This window comes from Corythoichthys intestinalis, chromosome 17, assembly GCF_030265065.1.
Source record: "Corythoichthys intestinalis isolate RoL2023-P3 chromosome 17, ASM3026506v1, whole genome shotgun sequence".
NCBI classification, from domain to species: Eukaryota; Metazoa; Chordata; class Actinopteri; order Syngnathiformes; family Syngnathidae; genus Corythoichthys; species Corythoichthys intestinalis.
Window position 1 is genome coordinate 36,309,520 of NC_080411.1, and position 26,088 is coordinate 36,335,607.

Consider the following 26,088-nt stretch of genomic DNA (forward strand, 5'->3'; position numbering starts at 1 on the left):
ACACTATGTCGTGCCACGGCGAATTTTTTTTTTTTTTCATTATTTTTTTCCCCCAAGAAGAACCATAACAAAGATATATTTGAAATATTTCATTAGCTAGGCTAATGTTACAGCTCTCAGCTACGGTACATGTATGTAAAATGCGTTGCTGATTACAGCTACGTTACCCTATGTAATAATGCGACTTTTTTTCTCGTAGCAATAGTACGACTTACATCTCGTAGTGACTCAGGGTTGGCAACCCAAACTGTTAAAAGAGCCATATTTGACCCCCCACCCCCCCACCCCCAAAAAAAACTGATACAGTATGTCTGGAGCAGCAAAAAATTAAAAGCCTTGTACAAGCCTTATAATTATCAATACTAGCTATATTAGCCTACTATAAAAATGAATAACTTGGCTAGAAATACATAATTAGCCTTCATGATTAAATGTTTATTTTCCCTGCAGTGGATCCTATAGCGCACCACGTGACTACTCTGTTGTACGATGACACCAAAAGTTTAACTTCATTACAATATTAATGAATTGAAAGAATGTTTGTATCATGTTTGTCCTCCTAGAAATCCTATTAAAACAAAAAATATATTTCCCTCCCCCATCTTTTTCCATTTAAAAAAAAAAAAAAAAGCTCCGAAGCAGCACTAAAGAGCAGCATGCGGCCCATGAGCCGCGGGTTTCAGACCGCCGTCGTAGCCCTCCGTTTTCCTTTTTATTTGACCCTCATAAGTACTACATTACCACAACAATAACAGTCCTTCTGTCAACTGACCCATTTACAGGACTGGGGGAATTCTAATGGCCGTGTAAAGTTTTTCTTGATTCGGTGAGAAGGTGAATAGTTTTTTCCCCGTTGTTCGTGAACTAAATTTCCACACAAACGCACATCGAGGTACCATTAACTTAGCAAGGAGAGGTATGAGAGTCATTTTTCGAGTGTCCCAGAGCTCGCGAAATTGGGGGGGCGGGGGGGCGCATTTATCCAACTTTCGTCAGCCGTAATTGTCTGAAGTTGGCGCGTCGGTGTTGTGCCGAAAAATAGCCACTCCACGCGAAATGTCCCCCCGAAGGGAGCGCCCACACGTCACTCGTACAAACAGCCTTTTCTTACCAATCGATGGACACGGAAACGTCGTTCTTGTACCGTGAATATGTATCATTTTACTCTGCTTGAACTAATTAATACTTTACTGTGACCAACGCTCTGAAAATAGAGCAAGGCTTTATTTTGGGCCCCGCCTCTCTGCGCAAGTTCAATCAAAGTTTGCTTTCCGTCCAAGACGGCCGTCCACCGCTCACTTTCGCCGAAAAGTCCGATCCAAACTATTGTAATGCCCCGGATATGGGGAAGAAGGAGAGAAGTCTGTATTTGCTTACCCACTTGATTGTGGTAACAATAATAAAGAAAAACAATAACAAAATAACAGCGGGCTGCTGCGACATGCGACCGCTATCTCTCGCTATCTCGCTCGTTCTCCCATTCTTCCTACTCGTTCCCCTTGCGTCTCTTAAATGAATAAATAAATAAATAAAATACTACTGTAAAATGCTGCTCTCACTCGCGCGGGTAGTAGAGTGGAGTGGGCTACAGCTGTGTAATCGGCTGACTGACGCATCTGATTAGTATTTTTTTTTTTCGGGGGGGGGGGGGCGCAAACGAGACTGTGGCGGGCCCAAACGAGACTGTGGCGGGCCGCCACAGTCTCTTTCATTGGTGGGAAACACTGCCAATGGTCAACTCACGGCTTTAGCTCAACTCATGCCGCTGGATAAAAAACACAAGAATACCTGACTGCTGCTGACAGCCGCTACAAATTACGTCAACGTCGTTTTACTGGAGATAATAGATATCATATGTATATAGAACTCGATGCAAAACGACAGACTCGACGGCGTTAGCAAAATTGAAGTATTGAAAACCAGATGCGTTAGTAAACAGCCGCCATTTTAAAGCAGGAGACTTCCCTAGTAGGCTATTGTGAACCTTCCAAGCGAACCTAATTAACTTTTTATCTAAAATACTCCTAAATCGGCAAAATCTTGACTTGAGTCTATCTTCAAAACAGTTTTAAAACTTTCACATGTTGAAAGTAGACAGAAGGGAAATTATGGAATAACGGGAGCAATTTTAACAACTTTAACACTTAATTGGCAAAATTAAATGAATTGAATGTAGTTGAAAGCTGCTGATACAGAATGGGGACTTGAGTATTTTATTTACTGTTTCAAAATGTTAACTTGATACTGAAATAGTCGTTTATTTAAACCTGAGAGGCTTTTTACACCATTTTGTAACTAATGCACGAAACATTAATAGCATCTAATAGCTTAAGGGATTTGTGGGATTTTCCACTGAGGTTGTTGGTGTGTTTTGCTTTTTTAAGACAGTTTACAATATTATTTGCACGTTTTACTGACTGACTATGCCATTTCTGTTTGTTATTTATAATGTTTTGTGTTTGTCACTGAATAAACAGGTTCAGTTTCTTGTTACCAACTGTTGTGTGTTATTCAAACTCACCTAATTCAGCTGGCTAGTAGTTATCAAGAGTACTAAAACCTTTTTCAACATGAGTCTGACAACTAAGTAAGGAGGCTAAATAACTTTAAACTTTAACACATGCTCAGATAGGTCGGTATCGGTATCAGATCGGGAGTGCAAAACAATATCGGTATCGGATCGGAAGTGCAAAAACCTGGATGGGGACATCCCTAATAATGATGACTACAACAGACTGCATGGCTAATGCAAAATGTCATCATTGTTTTTATCTTTCTACTCCAATATTATTACAGAATATTTTTGTATAAGTATTGATTCCCCAACTGCTACCTAAATTGTATGGTCATGACAAATAATAGTCTCGTGCTAAATGAAATATGAAATACTAAATATGCCTTTATTCAGTATGACAGGGCTAAATTACTGCATAATGGTCAAAACTGCCGACTTCTTAAACCTCCCGAACGGTATTTTATGCCACCAGAGTTAGTCCGGCTCTTGTCATTTCCCTGCCCCAGAGAACGAGGAAATAGCATAAACAAAACAGGAGGCGTGACAGCTAGGCTACATGCTAACCCGAACCGAGCGGCTCTTAAGTCGCTTCCTCGCCTTTCGAACACGTTAAAAAAAAATAAAAATAAAAAAAATCACAAAAAACTACTCAAACTCTAGTCATACACGGTGGCGGGAGCGATTGCCTTCACCGATTACCGACCCATGCGTAACCACTAGGGGTGTAACGGTACACAAAACTCTCGGTTCGGTACGTACCTCGGTTTTGAGGTCACGGTTCGGTTCACTTTCGGTACAGTAAGAAAACAAAATGCAAAATATAAATGTGCTAGTTGTTTATTACATACTTTTGTGCTTTCAACAATAGGAACAGTAGCCTATACAAAGCTATAATTCTGCTCTAAAAGTAGTGGGTATTTGAAGATAATAATCCAACAACAATTTGCCTTTCAGACCCCGCGTATTGGTCAGCTTTCTTTCAGAAAGAAAGAAGAAAAATGAAGTCCTGTGCTAAAGAGAAAAGCAATCCCAATGACAAAGATTTTAACATGTATTTTACAAATGAAATGCCTCAATGATTTTTTTTCTTATGAACGGTTTTCAAAAGCTTTATTGGTGGATTTTTTTTCAAGTAAAAGCGCCACACAGAAATTAATAAATTTAATTGTGTAAGCCGGATCTGTCTATTATTCTTACTATTTAATTACAGGTGTTTTAGCTCATTTCAATTTATTTTATTTAAATGGGCTATTATTTATTTTATTATGTGTTTGTATTTTACAAATGTGATGTAGTATTCATTTATATTGTATATTTTATGTTGTATAACTTTAGTTCCTATGTGAACATTAGTTCCTACTTGTTTTGTTGTGGTAGGAGGGCTTTGTATTGAACACAGGGCCGTGTTGGTTATTATTATTATAGCAGAGAAGACAACTGTAAATCAACAAAGACAAGTCAACTGTGCCCCGATCTACCACTCAAGAGATCTGATGGACTCAAAAAGTAAGTTACGATTGCATATTAGTTTGAAAATCGACCGGATCCACCGTATTTTTATACGAGTGACTTCCGGTCTGCTAGCTAGTAGTATTGACGCAGGAGGGCCGCGTCTCGCGTCAAATAATAAACTCTGCCGTTCTTTTCGCGTGCATCGCGTTGAGCCGCTTCTGGGACGCGTCTAACACGCAGCCGCGCTGCGACTGGTGTGCATTGGCTGTTGACTTTAACGGCCGCGTTTCACTGCGTTCTCGTGGCGGCCACGTTGTCGCGCCGTTTACGTTTCTTACTGTCCTATCGTGTTGGCCCTCATTACAGTAGAGAAGACGGAGTAAATATAATCTACACAAAGAAACTGTAACCCGATCGACTCGCAGCCTCGAAAAGTAAGGGTTACACTACGTCAGAAACTCGTTCGGTACGCCTCCGTTCCGAACCGACCACCAAGTACCGAAACGGTTCAATACGAATACATGTACCGTTACACCCTTAGTAACCACCCACCCACCACCCGTTTGAGCTCAATATTGTCACCTGCGAACCCCACAGTCAGTCATAATCCAACTGCTACCATGGGCAAGACCAGAGAGCTTTCGAAAGACAAAAGAGAAAAAAATGTTGAGTTACACAAAACTGGAAAAAGCTATAGGACAATTGGAAAGCAGCTTGGTCAGAATAAATCCACAGATGCAGCAATTGCTAGAAAATGGAAAAGGCTAAACATGACTGATAATCTACCTAGGACTGAGGCTCCATGTAAATTCTCTCCTTGTGGGGCATCACCCATGATGAGAAAAGTAACAGCTCAGCCTAGAACTACACGGCAGGAGCTGGCCAATGAACTGAAGAGCGCTGGATGCACAGTTTCAAAGGCTACTGTCAGTCGAACACTACGGTGCAATGATTTGCATGAAAGATCATGCATTGCTCAAATGGTTCCCCTGTGGAAGCCAGTCCATGTGAAGGCCCGTTTGAAGTTTGCCATGGACCATCTGAATGATGCAGAGGCGTCATGGGAGAAAGTCATGTGGTCAAATGAGACGAAAGTAGAACTTTTTGATGCAAACGTAACTCATCGTGTGTGGAGGAAAAAGAAGGATGAGTACAATCCCAAGACCACCATCCCCACTGCAGTGTTTCCCACCAATGAACACATCTGGTTTTCAATACTTCAATTTTGCTAACGCCGTCGAGTCTGTCGTTTTGCATCGAGTTCTATATACATATGATATCTATTATCTCCAGTAAAACGACGTTGACGTAATTTGTAGCGGCTGTCAGCAGCAGTCAGGTATTCTTGTGTTTTTTATCCAGCGGCATGAGTTGAGCTAAAGCCGTGAGTTGACCATTGGCAGTGTTTCCCACCAATGAAAGAGACTGTGGCGGCCCGCCACAGTCTCGTTTGGGCCCGCCAGTCTCGTTTGACACCCCCCCCCCCCCCAATGCCGGGGAAAAAAAAAAAAAACTAATCAGATGCGTCAGTCACAGCTGTAGCCCACTCCACTCTACTACCCGCGCGAGCGAGAGCAGCATTTTAGAGTAGTATTTTATTTATTTATTTATTTAAGAGACGCAAGGGGAACGAGTAGGAAGAATGGGAGAACGAGCGAGATAGCGAGAGATAGCGGTCGCATGTCGCAGCAGCCCGCTGTTATTTTGTTATTGTTTTTCTTTATTATTGTTACCACAATCAAGTGGGTAAGCAAATACAGACTTCTCTCCTTCTTCCCCATATCCGGGGCATTACAATAGTTTGGATCTGACTTTTCGGCAGGGGCGGACTGGTAATCTGTGGGTTCTGGAGGATCACAGAACGGCCGGTGCCCTGGACGGCCGGCGGCCGCCATTCATTATGCATCACTGTTTTTATCCCCCCTATCCTCTGATTATCTACAGTTCGCATCCAATCCGACAGGTGGCAGCAATGCGCCTGGTTTTTCACCGCCAATCTGATAGACTAGGAAGGACGAAAGCACAGAGTAGCCTTCATTGGTTCCTTCCTTGTGGAAGCAAAATAGCGACGAGTGTTAATGCACAATATGGATGGTGGTGGCAAAAAAACTGAAAAGAGCAGGGTGGCGCGGAGAAGGTTAGAGAGAAAAAATTAAAGAAACTGGAGAGTGAAGCATTAAAATGTCATAAATCGACAAATATTTTCGCAAGCAGCAGTCTGGCTGCAACGGCCACGTCGGGTAACAACAGCTCAGCTCCCGGCGATGGTGAGAGGGAGCTGCAGCCGCTCTGACGTGCAGACGGTGCTGGGAGAGAGAAAAGAAGAGGGAGGGGGCAACGATAAACTGTTGGAAGTTCCCCAGACAAGCGCAGGGCAAGTAAATTGGGATGAAGAGGGTTACTTGCTCTGTAAACTGGCAATTGTTATCCATCAGGTAGCTACATTTTAAATCAAATAAATGACAATTAAAGGGTTAGTGCCAGCTAGTCGATGTACCCGTTTGCAATCGTGTCAAGTTACAGTATGCTAGTCCTACTATCCCTCTCCTAAGAAAAAATATTTTAGCCGTAAAACAATGTATGCACACGCAGCATAGCAATATTAATTCAGAAGAAATATAACAAAATATTAATAAAATGAATGGTTTTACTTTAAAGTTTAGGTAGTTAAATTGATGTTATATACATTATTAATCATATATATATCGTTTTGTTTTCTGGTTAATACTTTCCAATGAAGTTTATGTATACAGGATTTGTCTTGAAATGTGTATTGTATTTTCATTGAAATTTATTATTTGTATGGCAAGATTAATTATGGCAGGGGTCTCCAAACCGGTCCTCAAGGGCCGCTGTGGGGCCTGGTTTTTGTTTTAACCGATCGAGTACCGACAGTTTAACCAATGAAGTTTCTGCTAAAACAAGCAGCACCTGACTGCAATCAACTGATTACACTTGTAAGACACCAGATTGGTGCAGAGGTTTTGTCTTGTTTTGTTGGAATGAAATCCTGCGCCCGCCGCAGCCCTATGTGGAATAGTTTGGAGACCACTGAATTATGGCATAAACAATGAAGTCATTTTATAGACAGAGATCTATAGAGATATATTATAATCAATTGGATACGTAAAACTTGCTTTGAAAAATAAATTCTTTCATTTGTTTATTCAGGTTGATCATAGAGCTAGTACAGAAAATGAATCCAACTCCAGTTCAGCCTTGCAGTACTTTGAGTGCCCGTAGTCAGACAGTCACAGTCTAGACACATTTTCTTCATTTTTCTCTCAAAGTGCACGAAATTGGTGCATTTTACAATAAAATGTAAAAAAAAAAAAAAAAAAATTCTCCCGGGAGGGGCATGTTCCCGGACCCCCCTATGGGGTCTGTGTTTCCCTTCGTATAGCGATTCTTATGGGCTGGGCTGAGTCAAAGTCCAGGGCTGCTTTTTAGTCCCAGTCCGCCCCTGCTTTTCGGCGAAAGTGAGCAGTGGACGGCCGTCTTGGACGGACAGCAAACTTTGACTGAACTTGCGCGGAGAGGCGGGGCCCAAAATAAAGCCTTGCTCTATTTTCAGAGCGTTGGTCACAGTAAAGTATTTATTAGTTCAAGCAGAGTAAAATGATACATATTCACGGTACAAGAACGTCGTTTCCGTGTCCATCGATTGGTAAGAAAAGGCTGTTTGTACGAGTGACGTGTGGGCGCTCCCGTCGGGGGGACATTTCGCGTGGAGTGGCTATTTTTCGGCACAACACCGACGCGCCAACTTCAGACAGGAGTTGGATAAATGCGCCCCCCCCCCCCAATTTCGCGAGCTCTGGGACACTCGAAAAATGACTCTCATACCTCTCCTTGCTAAGTTAATGGTACCTCGATGTGCGTTTGTGTGGAAATTTAGTTCACGAACAACGGGGAAAAAACTATTCACCTTCTCACCGAATCAATAAAAACTTTACACGGCCATTAGAATTCCCCCAGTCCTGTAAATGGGTCAGTTGACAGAAGGACTGTTATTGTTGTGGTAATGTAGTACTTATGAGGGTCAAATAAAAAGGAAAAAGGAGGGCTACAACGGCGGTCTGAAACCCGCGGCTCTTGGGCCGCATGCGGCTCTTTAGTGCTGCTTCGGAGCTTTTTTTTTTTTTTTAATGGAAAAAGACGGGGGAGGGAAATATATTTTTTGTTTTAATAGGATTTCTAGGAGGACAAACATGATACAAACATTCTTTCAATTCATTAATATTGTAATGAAGTTAAACTTGTGGTGTCATCGTACAACAGAGTAGTCACGTGGTGCGCTATAGGATCCACTGCAGGGAAAATAAACATTTAATCATGAAGGCTAATTATGTATTTCTAGCCAACTTAGTCATTTTTATAGTAGGCTAATATAGCTAGTATTGATAATTATAAGGCTTGTACAAGGCTTTTACTTTTTTGCTGCTCCAGACATAGTGTATCAGTTTTTTGGGGGGGCGGGGGGGTCAAATATGGCTCTTTCAACAGTTTGGGTTGCCAACCCTGAGTCACTACGAGATGTAAGTTGTACTATTGCTACGAGAAAAAAAGTCGCATTATTACATAGGGTAACGTAGCTGTAATCAGCAACGCATTTTACATACATGTACCGTAGCTGAGAGCTATAACATTAGCCTAGCTAATGAAATATTTCAAATATATCTTTGTTATGGTTCTTCTTGGGGGGAAAAAAATAATGAAAAAAAAAAAAAAAAATCGCCGTGGCACGACATGGTGTGGCTGTCCGACTCCGATGAAGCCCACCACCACAGTTTCAAAAAATCCTATGGTCAGAGACCCTCCCACCACAGTCTCCTAAAATCCTGTGGGAAACACTGCACTGTGAACCATGGGGGTGGAAACCTCATGTTTTGGGGCTGCTTTCTGGTAAAGGGGACAGGATGACTGCATTGTATAAAGCAGAGGATGAATGGTGAAATGTATCGTCAGGTTTTGAGCCACAACCTCCTTCCCTCAGTCAGAGACTTGAAGATGAGTTGTGGCTGGATCTTGCAACATGACAATGATCCGAAGCACACAGCCAAGCTGACCAAGAAGTGGCTGCGTAATAAGGGAGTGCCAAAAAAATCGATTATTAGATGCTTCGCAATTCGACACGTGACGATTGGATTACGATTCATAAAGATTCAAAAACAATGATTTTCCCTAATACCTTTATGACAGCCGTTCATAGCGGAATGAAATTCAAGACACGTCTGCCGCCCGGACACCTGTCACAGACGCACGCACAACGTTATGATGGATGCTGCCAGTTACTGAGTGAGAGATTTACTCCTTTTCAAAAGACTGGAAAATAAATTTGTGGATGAGACAGGCAGGGACCAGCCGGTCGCGCTTCTGTGCACAGGTTTTTTTTTTGTTTTGTTTTTTTTATAGGGGAAGAGAGATAGTTCGTTGCTCCTTGTCTTTCAGTCGTCAACAGGCAGGGACCGGCCGGTCGCGCTTCTGTGCACAGGTTTTTTTGTTTTGTTTTTTTATAGGGGAAGAGAGAGAGAGTTTGTTGCTCCTTGTCTTTCACTTGTCCAGCAGTAGGTTCAAGTCGTGTTAATTGGAAAAAGTTCCTTGTGTTTTGCTAAGTCCCGTGTCCGTCTATCAGAGGTGAGTACATGAACCCTCTTGTACTGTTTAGCCTTTATTGTTGTTGTTTTTGAGATGTTACTAGTTAGCGCTGAGCGCTATGCTAATTAGCGCTTTGTTTGGTGGTGTACAAAAGTTACTCTAGATGCAGAACGTTTAAAGCGAAGACTAAGTACAGCGGTAACACTACAAACATGTGAAGTAGTACAGAAATCTGAAAAAAAAGTATATTGGTTAAGTCTTATTTATAAAGACACTTTGTTTCCAGAAAATGTGGAATTCATTCCACCAGTGTAAAGTTTATTGTATTGTTTCGAGAAATAACTACTGCCTTTGAAACAGCTAAGGTTTTTGCACTTTCTTGTTGTAGAGGCATGTTGAGAAATACGTACTGCCTTTAAAATGGTTAATGTTTTTGCACTTTCTTGCTATAAAAAAAAAAAAAAAAAAAAAAAAAAAAAAAAAAAGAAAAAAGGCAGCTTAAGGGCAGCTTTTTGTTGTATGGGCATGTTTCCATTGTTCCTGTTGAATCATTATGATATTTTAAATAAATAATGGACATAAATTTGTTTGGCTACTTTATTGATTCGTAATGTATGATCCATCAATAATCGTGATAACCGTGATCATCGTCCAATAATCGAACCGGAGCAACCTGATTCTTAATCGAATCGGATCATGGGGTGCCCAAGATGGTACACCCCTACTGCGTAAAAAGCATATCAAGGTTCTGGAGTGGCCTTGCCAATCTCCAGGCCTTAATCCAACAGAAAATCTTTGGATGGAGCTGAAACTTCGTGCTTCTCAACGACAGCCTCGAAACCTGACCTATCTAGAGAGGATTTGTGTGGGGGAATGGGCCAAAATCCCTGTTTCCATATGTGAAAACTACAGAAAGCGTCTGACCTCTGAAATTGCAAACAAAGGCTCCTGCACTATATTAGCACTGATTTTCTCAGAAGTACAAATACTTATGAACCCCAATAAATTGCAAATAAATTATTGGAAAAATCATACAATATTCTGGATTATTTTTTTTAGATTATGTCTCTACGTGTAAATGCATCCATGATTGAAATTTCAGACCTCTAACTATTTTCTAAGTGGGTGAACCTGCAAAATCACAAGGGGTTCAAATACTTCTGCTCCTCGCTGTAGGTATATAAACTAGGGCTGCAGCTATCGAATATTTTAGAAGTCGATTAATCGATGGACGAGTTAGTTCGAATAATCGAGGAATCTGATAAGGAACATGAAAAATTAAAATACCTGAGCTGAGCCTCAAACGGTATATTTTTATTTTTAAATGATGTTAATGTAAATGATGTTATGTACAACAAAATAACAATTGGCTAACTTACAGGGTGACCCAAAAAAAAGTTTACACTGCCATAATACAATTTAAATGCCATGTTTAATTATCTTAGAATTAGAATTGAATCACAAATTATACATTATTGTAAAGAACATGTACAGTACACTCTATTTTTCAATGTGTCCTCCCTTAAGTGTCACAACAGCCTCCAGGCGCCTGCGGAACGCTTGACAGGTCTTCTTTATGTAGGATGCTGTCATCTTTTCCCAAGATCTAACAATGGACCTCTCCAAGGCTGCCACAGAAGTTTGTGGCTTCTTACAGGCACTGTCCTCCACAGTTGCCCATATGCTATAATCCAGGGGATTGAGATCTGGACTCTGGGGTGGCCACATATCACCTTTTCAATCAACTTTTTGGTCCGCACAGATCTTCACTTCCAGACCCAGGTTTTCGTGAGGCTGTTCCAGTATCTTTCAGCTTCTTTTTAACTTTGTACACTGCACATCTGGATAGTCTCAGATTTGCTGAAATCTCAGTAGGTGTCAGACCGGCACGCAGCAATTCAGGTACAGCTAAAGTTCTCTTCATTTTCAGCAGAAGCACAGGAATTGTAGAGACGAGAGATTACCAGCTGCATTGAGTGACCTTAATGTATCACTTAACCATGACAACCTATTTAGATATGTTTCAATGGCTTTTAAACAAGCAGTCAACTGAGTGTAAACTTTTTTTTGGGTCACCCTGTACATAGAAAAAGTCCGCTAGCTTAAATTCTATACAATGCTGTTTTTTTTTTTTTTACAATGCTCTTAACCAATGGTTCAGACACATATTCCCACAAAAAACAGCTAGATATTAGAGGTGTGCAAAATTTCCGATTCTTAGATTATTCGCGATTCGGCCGTGGAAGATTCGAGAACGATTCACAAACATCCAAATTCCGATTTTTGAAATATGCCAAGTAAAGCGGAAGTACACAACACTCAGCGCGCCGCGCGGTCTTCGGAACGGAACGGAGCGAGAGTAGCTAAACATCATGCTTCCCATTACCCGGCCCCTCGGGTAATGCCAATGCTCAACTCACGGCTCTAGCTCAACTCATGCAACGAGATAAAAAAAACACAACAACATACCTGACTGCTGCCGAAAAGCTGCTCCAAAGTACATCCATATAATGTTATGGTGGATATCATTTATATAGGACTAGATGCAATATAGATTTGGTAGTGTTAGCAGCACATCTACAAAAAGCTAGATGCGGGCGTTATAAACGGCCACCATCTTAAAGCAGTACACTTCCCTGCAAGGCTGTTGTAGCGAACCTTCCAAGCAAACCTAATTAGCTTTTTATCTAAAATACTCCTAAATCGGTAAAATATTGACTTGAATATATCTTTAAAATAGTTTTAAAACTTTCACATGTCGAAAGTAGACAAAAGGGAAATTATGGAATAACGGGAGCAATTTTAACAAATTTAATGGTTGATTCACAACATAAATTAATTGAATGTAGTTTAAAGCTGCTGATACAGAATGGGGACTGGAGTTTTTTATTTAATGTTATTTTTGTATATTTGTTTACTGCTATATGTTAACTTGATACTGAAATAGTAGTGCGGTTTAGCCTGAGAGTATTTTTGAACAATTTTGGAACTAATGTACAAAACATTAAAAAAAAAAATAAAATAAAAATAAAAAAAAAAGGAGGGGGGTGCATCAATAATCGTTTTATAATCGAATCGGAGCCTCTGAATCGTAATCGTAATCGAATCGTTAGGTGCCCAAAGATTCCCAGCTCTACTAGATATACCAATAAACTAAATCATGAATGCATTAAAAAACATTAGCTCAAACAAAAACTTACGTTGGTCTTAACAGGGAGCAGCTGGATTCAGCCAAGTGAAAAGAGGCAGACCAGAGGGCAGTGTATCCTCCCTAATCAATAAAACTAAATGCAAACACTTTCAAAATAAACCATTAAAACGCCCGCCACTTTAATTAAACGAATACTCGAAGCAACAGAATTTAATTTGAATATTTTTTTCTAATCGAATACTCGATTTAATCGATTAATCGTTGCGGCTCTAATATAAACAGTACATTTATCGAAATTTGAGAGCATTTAAAACCAAAAAGGTCAGCGAATTATCAGTGAAGACAAACGTTAACTCTCTGATATTGTAAAACGATACAATATTTGACCCTTTAATACTCACTTACTGTACAGATTAGTGTGGTGCATGCAGTCCAACAGGAGTCATAGGCTGCCGACCCCTGTATCGATAGCTGACCGGAATGAGGATGCTGCAGGCAAACCCAGTAGTGTTCAGGGATTGCATTACAGCAGGGGTCCCCAAACTTTTTCCTGTGAGGGCCACATAACCCTTCTCTTCTCTGATGAGGGGCCGGGGTCAGTTTGTAACAGAAAAAGTGTGACGATTGCAGGAGTGCCTAAATGTAAAAATGTATTGTTTTTCAGAAAGCCATAATCAAATAACCCTTTCTGGATTCTTCACGGAACCAAAGTAAATAAAATAAAAATGATATAATATAATATAGTATAATATAATATAATTAGGGCTGTCAAACGATTAAAATTTTTAAGCGAGTTAATCACAGCTTAAAAATTAATCGTAATTAATCGCAATTCAAACATCTCTAAAATATGCCTTATTTTTCTGTAAATTATTGTTGGAATGGAAAGATAAGACACAAGACGGATATATACATTCAACATACTGTACATAAGTACTGTATTTGTTTATTATAACAATAAATCAACAAGATGGCATTAACATTAATATTCTGTCAAAGCAATCCCTGGATAGAAAGACTTGTAGTTCTTAAAAGATAGATTTTAGTACAAATTATAGAAATTTTATGTTAAAACCCCTCTTAATGTTTTCGTTTTAATAAAATTGGTAAAATTTTCAATCAAAAAAATTAACTAGTAGCTCACCATTGTTGATGTCAAGAATTACACAATGCTCATGGTGCATAAAATCAGTCGCACCCAAGCGCCAGCAGAGGGAGACAAAAAACACAAGTAACAAGTGGACATGACACTGCTGTCATTTTAATCTGTTTGAGCGGGGCATATGCGTTAATTGCGTCAAATATTTTAACGTGATTAATGAAAAAAATTAATTACCGCCCGTTAACGCGATAACTTTGACAGCCCTTAATATAATATAATATAATATAATATAATATCATATAATATAATATAATATAATATAATATAATATAATATAATATAATATAATCAAGGGTGCACATAATTTTTTTGCCCAGGTTCTCAGAGGAGGACCTGGAGATGTGACTTGGTCCTCATTGAGCTTGAGAGCCGACCCACCTGATGCGATAAATTTATGACAAGCTTTACTTAGAGCCAATTAACTTTGATTAATTATATTAACAGTTAATGCTTGATTAACATCAACTGGCACAACAAAATTGCCATTACGTTGAAGTGAAATGTAAAGAAATAAACATAAAAGCACCAATTCAAAATAAAGGGCATTATGCGGCTCCCACATTAACTCCAAGCCTTTTTAAAAGTGGGATGTCCTCCTCATAAGACCTCATTGAACGTGCATGTTTAGCTTTGTAAAATGCGAGCAAAAACACGTTTGTCAGTGCACGTCGCTGTTCATTACCTTTATTCCGCCACATGTCCATAGGGCGAGTGGGTCCTGTTTGACATCGATAGTTTGCTTAATTGCCACATGCTCTCTGTTTTTTTCGTGCTTTTCAAAGTTTGGATGGCTGAAATTCTTTGACCCTACATAAAATGCGTTGCTCTAATCGGCGACATTGGGATTCTCACGGCACATTTTGTACCGCATTTCCGTGCGAGCATCATTCGCTTCTAGCCATGGTACCTCCTGTAGCCACTTTTCAGCAAAAGTCCTTTTTTTCGGTAGCTCCGGTGACGTCTCTGTCGTCTGTCTGTCTTTTGACGGGGGTGGGGGAACACGGAAGTAATTACTCAGTGTGGCCTGCCTCATCGACATTTTGAGAAGTTATTTTCTCGTGTCCGCCGCAAATAGAGTGGTCAGCCATCGGTACGCAAAAGCGTATGGAAGCCGTTGAGGGCCAGCGCGTTTGTCTACGTCCAGTACGCATGTGCGGACCACTTATGTGCACCCCTGAATATAATATAATATAATATAATATAATATAATATAATATAATATAATATAATATCATGTAATATAATATAATATAATAATACTGTATTAATTAAATAGATAATAACCAAATAACCATTGCTCAGTTCTTCACAGAAAAAAGCCAGGACATAAATAACTCTATTGAAAAAAAAAATATATATATATATATATATATTTTTTTTTTTTTTTTTTTTTACAATTTTATTTTATTTTTATTTTTTTTGTTCAGGGGGCCGGACCAAATGTGGCTGCGGGCCGTATCCGGCCCGCGGGCCGTAGTTTGGGGACCCCTGCATTACAGGGTCAAATATGTCAGTGTTATGATCTCATTTTCTTATATGGCCAAATACTACGTCTCCCACGTCGCATTGTACGTGGGCTCCATTCAGTCTGTTTACACAAGCCGAGCTAGGTTCTGGGTGCCAATGGTTCTCGCGAGTCAGGTTGACTCAGCAACCACCGCTTCCTCCGGACATCCTTAAAAGCTTCGAGTTACTATTTTCTATTATTTCGAGGGTTTGACAGCTTAGAGGAATAAAAACCACTTACCTTGAATGTAGCCGCTTGCTAGCCAGACCCTGCTCCACACCATGAGCTAGCGACTGGTCCATCTCGCCGCCTCGTACCTGCTCCGCCCGCCCCCTCTAAAAAGAGGCCCCTTCACAGCGAATTAACTTTCTGGGTAGCCCCCCTTCCGTTTTACCCCTCGCCTTACGACTTGCTCCTCTTTTACCCTCTTTCCCCCCACTCTGACCACAGTAATGGCAGCAACTGTGTGGAAGAAATCTACAGTGACGCATAGCCACGCCTACAACGTGACGCCACGAACCTGGAAGTCGAAAGCGAGGGGAGGATTCCAAACATCCGAGTATGTACTCTTGAAATTTCGTAATATCTTATCGCTCAGTCACAGTCTTGGTCTATTTAATGTGTAATAAAACAAGATAATAATTAGATATCCTAGCTATGAGAAGATTACGCCAAAGCCTGGCCTGATTCGCCACTAAATTGCGTAAATCGACAGTTGTGTTGAAAAAGCGGGGGAAAAAGTAAGCAAAAAAAGAACACAAGCATAATGTGTTGTCACTATGTTATGGGTCTTAACACTACTTTTACTTCAGTTGTGTACAATTTTAATGCTTAGCATAAGTGAAAATAATAAGCGAATTACATGTACATAAGAAATCCAACAGTAAGCAAACGCATCTACAAGTAATACTACATGTAGGGGTGTGACAAAATATCGAAATGGTGATATATCGTGATACTTTGTATCCCAAAAGGTTATCGATATGCTCCAGTCAAGAATCGAGATATCGTTTTAAAAAGGTGTCAATTAAAAAAAAAAAAAAAAAAAAAAAAAGGATCTATCGTGATACTTTGTATCCCAAAAGGTTATCAATATGCTCCTGTCAAGAATCGAGATGTCGTTTTAAAAAATGGTCAATTAAAATTTTTTTTTAAAAAGGGCTGCCATTGACGGTGCTCGACGCCCAATCCATTTAGACTGGGAACGTTCTGTCATTCAAAACCAGAGCATTCACAGTCATTCGGTCCAATTTTCGGGGCATTTACAGGTCACTTGCTGTTCATTTTAGGGCATTTACAGGTAATTTCCTGTTGAGTTTGAGTCACTGCCTATTCATTTGGGTGATTCCCAGGTCACTTCCTGTTCTGCAACGCAAAATAAACAGCAAGTGACCCATAAAATACCCCAAAATCAACAGGAAGTAACTGAAAATCAACAGGTAAATGACCTTAAATGGCCCAAAATTACTCATTGCCTGGCATTGGCTGCCAATGACGGCCAGAGACGTTCAATCCGTTTGAAGTGGGAGGGATGGCAGCGAATTAACGTTCATTCACTGCCACCCTCCCAGTTCAAATGGATTGGACGTCTACTAGTGATAAACTCATTCCAATTCACAGCATAAGCTTGTTTTTCTGTTTATTAATTTTTTGTAGACTATCCTAGAACGATTTCCTGACCAATGTGTTGATAATCGTTGTATCGCTATATCGTCAGATTGTCGTTATCGTGAGCTTTGTATCGCAAATTGTATCGTCTCGTGAGGTACCAAGAGGTTCCCACTCCTAACTACATACAGGACTGTCTCAGAAAATTAGAATATTGTGTATTCTAATTTTCTGAGACAGTCCAGTATGTACGTATAAGGGATGCAACGATACAGTTAAGTCATGGTTTGGTACGATTTTCGAAACAATTCAATACATTTAATGCTCTGAAACAGAAAATACAACTGTTATTATTATTGTTTGTTTTTTTTTTTTTTGCTCACAAGCAAAAATAACCATATAAACAAGCATTTTAGTGCATAATATTTATGTGCTTACTTCTTACTGATCTGAAGAAATTTTGTATACAAGTGCTGAGAACAATCTTTACTATTTGTAAAGTGGGGCACACTGTTGATTGCTGCAGCTCTCTTAGCAGCTATATTTACCATATAAGCAAAACATCCTATTTGTGGTCCGAGTCCATCTGTAACATGTACTGAATTAACAGTATTTGCAGCATTATCTATAGACACTGGTATGGATTGATTTGGCCTGCTTAACTTCCATTCAGTCATGGCGGTTTTCTAATTCATCAATCTCACGCAGCTAATGGCATGGGATCTAATGTAGTACATCCTGGTTGCTATTTGATGATATCTAGTGTGTGCGTGCGAGAGTTAGCATGGGATCTAACATAGTACATCTAGGTTGCTATTTGATGATATCTAGTGTGCGCGCTGCGGCTGCGCCGCTTGAGTGTTTTCTGGCCACAGAAGTCACTTCTGCTCATTACTGCACAACACATACAGTGGCGGTCCTGGCTACTTTCGCGCCCTGGGCGAACCACCCCATCAGACCCCCCCCCCCGCCCCCCCCCCAACCGACATCCAAACTACCCCCCCCCCACCGACATCAAACACAAGAATGTGTTACGTTTTTTACGTTATTTTATTAAAATAGTCTATCCCCCGCCCCCCTCCTTGCTTTTCCTCTGAGAGTGAGTGAGACTCGTCCTGCTCACTCACTCTGCAGTTGCGAGCAGCTGATCCCCCTCCCGTCTCCCCCTGCCTTTTCTTCTGACTAGAGCCTAGTTCGGGCCTAAAAACTCCAGCCCGACACGGCCCGCTGGTATTGAGGCCCGACCCGGCCCGAACCCGATCAAATAACTAGATATGCAGGCCCGAGCCCGAAAAAACCCGATTTTTTTTTTTTTACTTTGTTGGAGTGACGCGGGAAAAAAACGCATCAATTTATTTTCATTTCTTCGAGTTGGCAGAAAAAAACGCAAATTTTCTTAATGTTTAAATAGTCTACATATTTTTATATCATTATAAAAACATTTACACAACGAAATAACGCTGGGAAAGTTTAATATTTTTTTTAAAAATGCGGTTTTGCAGACACACAGAGAAGATTCAAAAGGATCACATTTGTGTTGCCTTTTTGTACATAAATAAGTGTCTTTCGTAACGAATTCACAGTTGTCAGAAAAAAAATGCAAGTTTACTCAATATCTAAATAGTCTACATTTTTTATGAGAATTATAAAAGCATTTATACAACAAAATAACACTGGGAAAGTTTGTTAAATATATTTCTGAGTGTGTGGGATATTGTTCTCACATGGAAAAAAAAAAAACCTACAAATGCTTTGAAATAACATTTTTTATTGTAATGACAACGATACCAAAAATAAAATATTTTTAAAAATACAAATGAAATAAAAGCTTTTAAACTGCGGGCTGGCCTTGACTGCAGTCTGCAACTCGCGGCCTCATGTCCTGCTCTTTATTCCTGTGAAATAAGGGAAATAACTAGACCGGCTCGGGCTAAAAATGGCGATTTGAACAGCAGGATATTATGGCTTGCTTACACTGTTTATATTTTTTGGTCGTCGTCGTGCAGGAATAAGATTGCGTCCACTGGCAGGTTTCAGTGACGTTCTCCGCTGATCTATTGTGCGGCCTGCAGCGCTGAAAACTCTCTCGCAGCTGCTGCGGCTGGTGCTTGCAGGGATGCACAACACTTTTTCTTGCCAACTTGGAAAGTTTTGGGTATATATTTGTTGCATTCGACGAAGCCGACACAGTTTTTTGTTGCATCTTCCACGATCAATTGAAATTCTTTCCACACCTCACTCCTACCGGTGCATTCTTGCCTCTTCCATTCGCCGGTCTTCAGTTTGTTTTTAACTTCTCGCTGCTCCATATTGAAAAAGAAGTACCACGAGGATGAGGAGTTGTGGAGTTGTGTACACGCGCAAGGCGCCAGAACAGGAGAAAATGAAAAAGAGGGCGGTGCCTCGGCCGTGCACAAGTGCTACAGCAGAGGACAAGAAGAAAAAGAGGGCGGCGCCACAGCTTTCATGTGCATGCATGCAAAAGCACAATACAGAGAGCCTGCTCTCTATTTTTTTAATATATAATTTATTAGTCCGGCACGGCACGATTTATTTATTTATTTTTTTCTCGAGAGCGCTTGTGCGCCCCCAAATAGATTGCGCCCTGGGCGGTCGCCCACATTGCCCATAGCAAAAACCGCCTGTGCCTAACGATTCGATTACGATTACGATTCAGAGGCTCCGATTCGATTATAAAACGATTATTGATGCACCCCCTCCTTTTTATGAAAGTCGATTGTCATATGTGTTACACATATGACAATCGACTTTCATAAACAGGACGCGTTTGAAGTACGACGCTCTTAATTTGCCACTCATTGTTCATCATGAAACCATGAGTTTGCTTAGTCTCCCACGGTTTTAACCTTTCTGATCCCATCGGCGCTGTAATAGCAGGCGTTAGCTTACGCATGCTAATCGTTTGTGAATGCCATGTTAGATGAGCAGCGTAACATCGTGGATATGCGTTGTAGTTTACATCCTTAAAATTGAAGACGAAGGAGTTAATTTATTTTGGTAATTTCGAGACAAAGACATACAAATGTCATGCATCGGGATTTGGGAAGTTAGCTCACATGGGGAGGACAGTACATTTGCGTTCAAGTGATGCCAGTAGATGGTATCGGCGCCCTAAATGTTGGTACTCGTCGATACCAATACCACCAATTCGGGCCGGATCGGCGCCCCCTGCCGATACTGTTATTGGTATCGGTGCAACTTTACCAATTCGGGCCGGATCGGCGCCCCCTGCCGATACTGGTATCGGTATCGGTGCAACTTTAGTAGGAACGTAGATCGACAAATAAGGTCAAAGAAGTGTCTTTCAAAATCATCCATAGATTCTATCCTGCAAACCATTACATGAAAAAATTCAGTCGGGACAAACTGTTTGTTCTGTTGAAATCATCCAGAGACAGTTCAGCACCTTTTTTGGACCTGCTATTTTTCAAATAACTTTTGGAAAGACTTTTGCAATTTCATCAGCAGAAATTTACATGTGGACTTAAAACTCAAATGGAAAAATATCTTCTTTTTTTTTTTGTCTATATAAGAATCTCAAGGGTGAGAATGTTTTTATTATTAATCTACTCATTTTCTTATCAAAATCTACCTCCACAAATGGAAATTTAGCAAGCTGTCACCTTCCTTTTCTCACTTTTATAACGAAACTATATGCTACATAAAGCTGCTAAAAAAATTAAAGAATTTGAAAGCCAAAAAACAGTATTTGTGAAAAACTAGAACCTTTTTTTACTTGATTTCAGCAGTGTTTATTTTTTTTATTTCAAATGTACATTGCGTGGTGTGTTTATACCCCCTGGCATATTGGTGTTAGTATTGTTTATTTTTGTTGTTATTGTTTGTGTGTTGATTGCTCATTTCGGTTAATTAAAAAAAAAAAAGTTCAACGCCATTAAAACAGTATGTGATGCGAAGATGCGACAATAAAATGAGGATATAGACATGAAAACGAAAAACAGCAACAATTGAAATGACCTTCATTTCATTTTCCAACATGAAAATCAAAAGCGAAAGGCAAAATAATTTGTTGTAAATTTGAAGAAATTTGAAAGGGAATTCACTTAAATATTAGCTTGCTTGCTTAGCTATATCGTTTTTTTTTTATATCGTTTTTTTAATTGGAAAAAAAAAATGCTTTTTTATCAACTTTCGAAGGGTTCGGTGAATGCACACGTCCAACTAATTGGGCTCGGTAGATTTGGCAAGGATAAGAACCACTGTAATAAAGCAAAACGTTGTTTCTGTAAATTAGCTAAATCATAAATGGCAATTGATAATATTTGGTCAACAGAAATAGTATAAATAGTAAAAAAATGTGAGGCTATGTATGTTTTGAATCTTAATAATAAGCAAATAATAAATCTTCCCTCAAAGTTAAAATATCGCATTCGCATTGTTTTTTCCTGACCGAGAAAATTATAAACTAAAAGCTTAAGTACGTACTTGTATGCCTCGAATGACGTGCAATGACAAACGTTTTTGCTTAGGGTGCAATACTACTAAAATTGCCCTAGAGGTCAGCATTGTATTGGCGATACACTGACCTAATTTCAAAACCAGGCCTGTACAAATATTCATAGTAGATCAGGCTTTCAGTGGGTTAGGGGTTGGTCAGCATCTCCATCAAATCGTCTACTGGGGGTCGGGAACCGTTTTGGCCTAGAGAGCCATAAACACCACCTTTTTTTTTTTAATGTAATTCCGTCAGAGCCATACAATATGTTTAAAACTAAAAATACAAGTAATGTGTGCATTTTATGTAATTTCAACACTTTTAAAGTACAAGGGTTTTCGGTTAGTCTCTGACTTCTTTTTAACCCTTTAACACCTAAGCCTATTTTGGCCGAATTTGCATCCATTTGATGTTGCCTTTATATTTCAAAGAAAAAAATGTTTACAATGGCCAAGTTGGGTCCCTTTTTTCAGGACACCTTGAACTTCATGTCCAAACAGTTGTTTTCTTCACTGACCAATTATAATCCACATTTTGGACCCAAAAAGACAAAAAAAAAATCCCAAAATCTTTTTTCAAAATTTGTAATGTTGATGTCCCATTGACAACCAAACCTGCTCGACCAACCGTTTTGAAGCTTGATAATATCTATTCAACTTGTTAGGATAAACATCCAATAGAAAAAAATAAGATTGAATAGTTTTATGTTTGACAATTCAACACAAACAGCAGGTATGGTCATAGGCGTTTTTGGCCTTTACACATACTATGGTCAAAACAGGTTATATACAGTGCAAAATAGTGAGAGAAAAAGATTATATATATCATCTAACACACAAAAGGTTTGGAGGATATCTCTTTTTTGAAGTTAGGTGTGTTTTTTTTAAGTTACGTGTTGTACCCATCACCTTATCAAAAGTATATACATACATGCAATCAAGCTTCTCGAACACACATCTACATAAACTTGAAAATATTATAGTGAAGAAAAAATATATATAACATTGAAAAAAAGTATTTTAAAAAATACTGACAAGTAGTTCAGTGCAATTTTTCAGGCATGCGAACAAATAAAGTTTTCTTTTCTTTTTCTTTTCTTTTTTTTTGCGCTCTCAATAAAGCTTCTGCTTGAACAGGTCACGGAGCTGCGTCACACACAATGTCACACAGCCTACTATTTCGCCGTTTGCGCGCTGCTGTCACTTCTACTCGCTGAGACGGCGACTCATCCAAAGAAAACAACGACAAAAACAGCTCATCTTCTTCCTTGAGTTAATGAAATAATGCATTATCTTGCGCTAAATGTGGTTTTAGATTCATTCTGCACGTTTCAAAGGCGCTCGCTCAAACCAACCAGGCGTTGCTTGCTTCGAATGCCTCGCTTTCATTAGTTGGCACCCCGCTCGGAAATTTATTAAAAATGATCACATTCGGTTCGTCCTTCGTGACATCACAACGGCTCTCGGGATATGTAGTCTTTTGTGCCGCTTTCGATTTTGAAAAAGGACAAGAAATGATGTAAATATGGATAATGCATATTTATGAGTGCAATAAAAATATAAAATTCAAATGACATTATCTCCCGTTTTTCTTGGTCGATTGACTTCAAATAAAAACTGGTGTGGACATCAACTTCCGCATTTTCAAAGGAGACCATCCAGCGGCACGTGGGTGACGTAAGTACAGCGTGACGAAGCTTCAAAGACGACATGGGTAAATGCGTCGCTGCCGACAAGTTCGGTGTTAAAGGCTTAATAACACTGTTCTGCTGTTGCCAATCAATGATGAGTATTTCTTACCATTAATGCGACTGTTGGTGCTGCATGGTTTTGTTGATGATTTTGCTTCATGCAGGCGTTGAGAAACTTTTCATGTTCACGAAGCGCCACGAATCCTGTTTTTCCCCATCACGTACGGAGCACCATCAGTGCACACTGAAACAAGTTTATCCATCGATTGATTTTTTTCTTTCGTGAATTAAGTGAAGGACTTCCTTTCATCCTTTCATCGTCAAAACCTTGCAATCACGCCGAATTGGGATAAATTGCTTACGTCTGTTGACTCATCCAAAGCGAGAGAAAAAACGGTGCCGCGTTTATGTCCTTCACTTGCGTTGCCTCAATTTGATTTGACATCATGACGGTCTTTCTGAAAAGTCGTCGACAGCTCTCCACAAAGGCAAATTCCTCTGTCAATGCCTGCTTAAAAGTACGATACTCCTCTTCTTTTTTTCTTTTTCCCATCTTCTCAAAAGGGTTTCTAAAATTATCTGACAAACACGGAAAATGAAACTAAAAACGAGGGAAGTTTACTTCACGCACATGCGCACATCGGCCGCTATTTTCGACAGCAAAATACGGCGACACCACTTGAACAGTGTCACTGCCTAATCTGCGTTGCCAATGTGATTGATTGATAAAAATATAGACAGACACAACGACATGTATGTCTGCCACTTTCCCACTAAAATTACTGCGAACAGCTTTTTAATCGCCGGTTGTCGTATACGGAATACGTGCCCCATGATCACCCTGGGCTCACGCAGCCAATGGCATGGAACTTGGGGGGATCTAACGTCGCACATCTAGGTTGCTATTTGATGATATCTAGTGCGAATTGCACGAGTGTTGTCAGAGCATTAAAAAAGTTAACATACGCCGCAAAAATCACGTCTGCTCATTGCTGCACAACACCAGCTAGGCATGTGCCGGTATGAGATTTTGACGGTACGATAACCGTGAGCAAAAATACCGCGGTTTCACGGTATCACGGCATTGCAATTATAGCTACAAATTGTGTTATTTTGAGATGTATGGGTTAAAAAAAAAAAAAAAACTTTTTTTCCATTGAACAGGATTATAATTTTTTCAGAACATAGTTGCAAATTTGAACATGAATATATTGTTAAAATAAATAAATTATCAATTAAAAAAACTAATATTTTAAATGAAATTAAAATATAACTTATAGACTATACCCACAGTCACAGCTCAAGATGCCCAAGATTAGAGCAAGAACAAAATAATTTCTATAAAAAAGTAAAACCACTTCTGAATACATTTTTTTTTAAATTTATACTTCATTTTTTTTTTTTTTTTTGGGTGGAAAAGCTCAAGTGAAGTTTTGCCATTTTCAGCCACTGTGTCAAATCTAGTCTACATGATGTCATGCCTTTGTGTTAAAAAGAACATAAAGAATTCATAAGTTAATAAGTTAGTTAAAAACGGATAAGTTAGTTAAAAAAATAAAAGAATGTAAATATTGTTGTGGCAAGGTTTCATCTAAAAAAATATATATATTGGGAGTGAGACCTCCTTGAGCTAATGAACGTGGATTTGTGCTTAGGGCAAGATCATCTTTCCTTATTAACGATCTTCGATGCTATCCTTTTTCCCCTTCATTCAAGCGAATCAAGCTTGTTTTCTCACTCTGCGGCTCTCCCAGCTAAGCCTAGGCTAACATTCATCTTTGTAAGCTTTTAGTTAGCGTGTATATCGAATTTGAAAGGAAAATGTGTGTTTTGCATTTGGCGAACTTTTCCACGGTGCTAATCTGTTGAAGCTACTCGCACATGGAAAAATACAATTGTACAACGTTTTAAATGTATTCATTTTGTATATTACACTTACCACGATTTGAGAGCTCAATAAATTGAAGAAAAATAACGTCTTATGTTTGGAGCAGGGGTCGCGTTAACCAAATATTTCCCGTCGTTGACCGATTTTTTAAAACCGTGACGGAAAAAACTGAAGTCCATCCGTCATTTTGACCGGTTGCAATTCACACCCCAGACCACAGGGTGGCGAGTTAGCATATTAATTAGCTATTGTCTCTCTTGATGCACGACGTCGTTGGCCTTACTCTGAAAAATGTCAAGGCAACTGAGTGTCCGAAGTTTCTTCAAAAAGCCCCAAAACGACGATGGTGTTGATAAAAGAGGTGAAAAACAGGGACTGCACAAGCGGGCACGCAATTCAAGTCCATGCGCACCAGGAGGAAAGTGTGAGACTACGTTCAGGCCACAGCAGGTGAACTGTTAATTTCATTGTTCCATATGCTACATATGGTAGGCTACCTACGTACTGGGGCCACAATCAGCTGTTTTTGTCACTGCGGAGAAAAAGTTACATATTCATCTGCTTGATGTGTGATGGCACGGTGTGGATTCTCTGTTAAGCTTGTTTGGACAGAATATTCATTTAAAATGAATGAAAACTAAATACTATTGAATATGTTGAAGCGGTATGCAATGTTAAGAGTCTTGTTAGCTGGAGGCGCACTATCCTATTCCCCTCACTATCCACTCGCGGGGGCCTGCGCTTGTCTGTGACGTTCCTTATTCTCGCTATATGATTATACAACTTTAACATTTGTTAATAATACGCTCTGTGTGTAGTATCATCCATCGCTTTTCCTTTTTAAATGGGCACTTATAAGCGAACGCAAGAAGTAACAACGGGAACATTTTTAAACAGGCATTTCACGGGAGAGCATTTCGACTCTTTGCCCAATCATATAGCGAAAGCGAGTGGATAGTGAGGGGACCGCGCGCGGCTCTTAAGTGTCTCTGTCACGTGACTGTCGTAGCCGAACACCGGTAACGCGCTCGGCCAAATGG

At 39.7% G+C, this 26,088-nt stretch overlaps 1 protein-coding gene across 3 annotated transcripts in view; it reads right to left on the reverse strand.

Moving 5' to 3' along the window:
• The window catches only part of gpsm1b (G protein signaling modulator 1b), a 114,150-nt gene that overhangs the window by 51,366 nt on the left and 36,696 nt on the right, over positions 1-26,088 (reverse strand). The window contains exon 1 of one of the 3 annotated variants that reach the window (XM_057818426.1): positions 15,626-15,792. The exons of 1 other annotated variant lie outside the window; for it this stretch is intronic. In XM_057818426.1, coding sequence (XP_057674409.1) covers positions 15,626-15,687 — 62 coding nt within the window. In that variant the 5' untranslated portion in view covers positions 15,688-15,792. Of the gene's footprint in view, positions 1-13,117; positions 13,159-15,625; positions 15,793-26,088 lie in introns of those variants that run through there. One more of the 3 variants, XM_057818427.1, reaches the window with a different exon arrangement.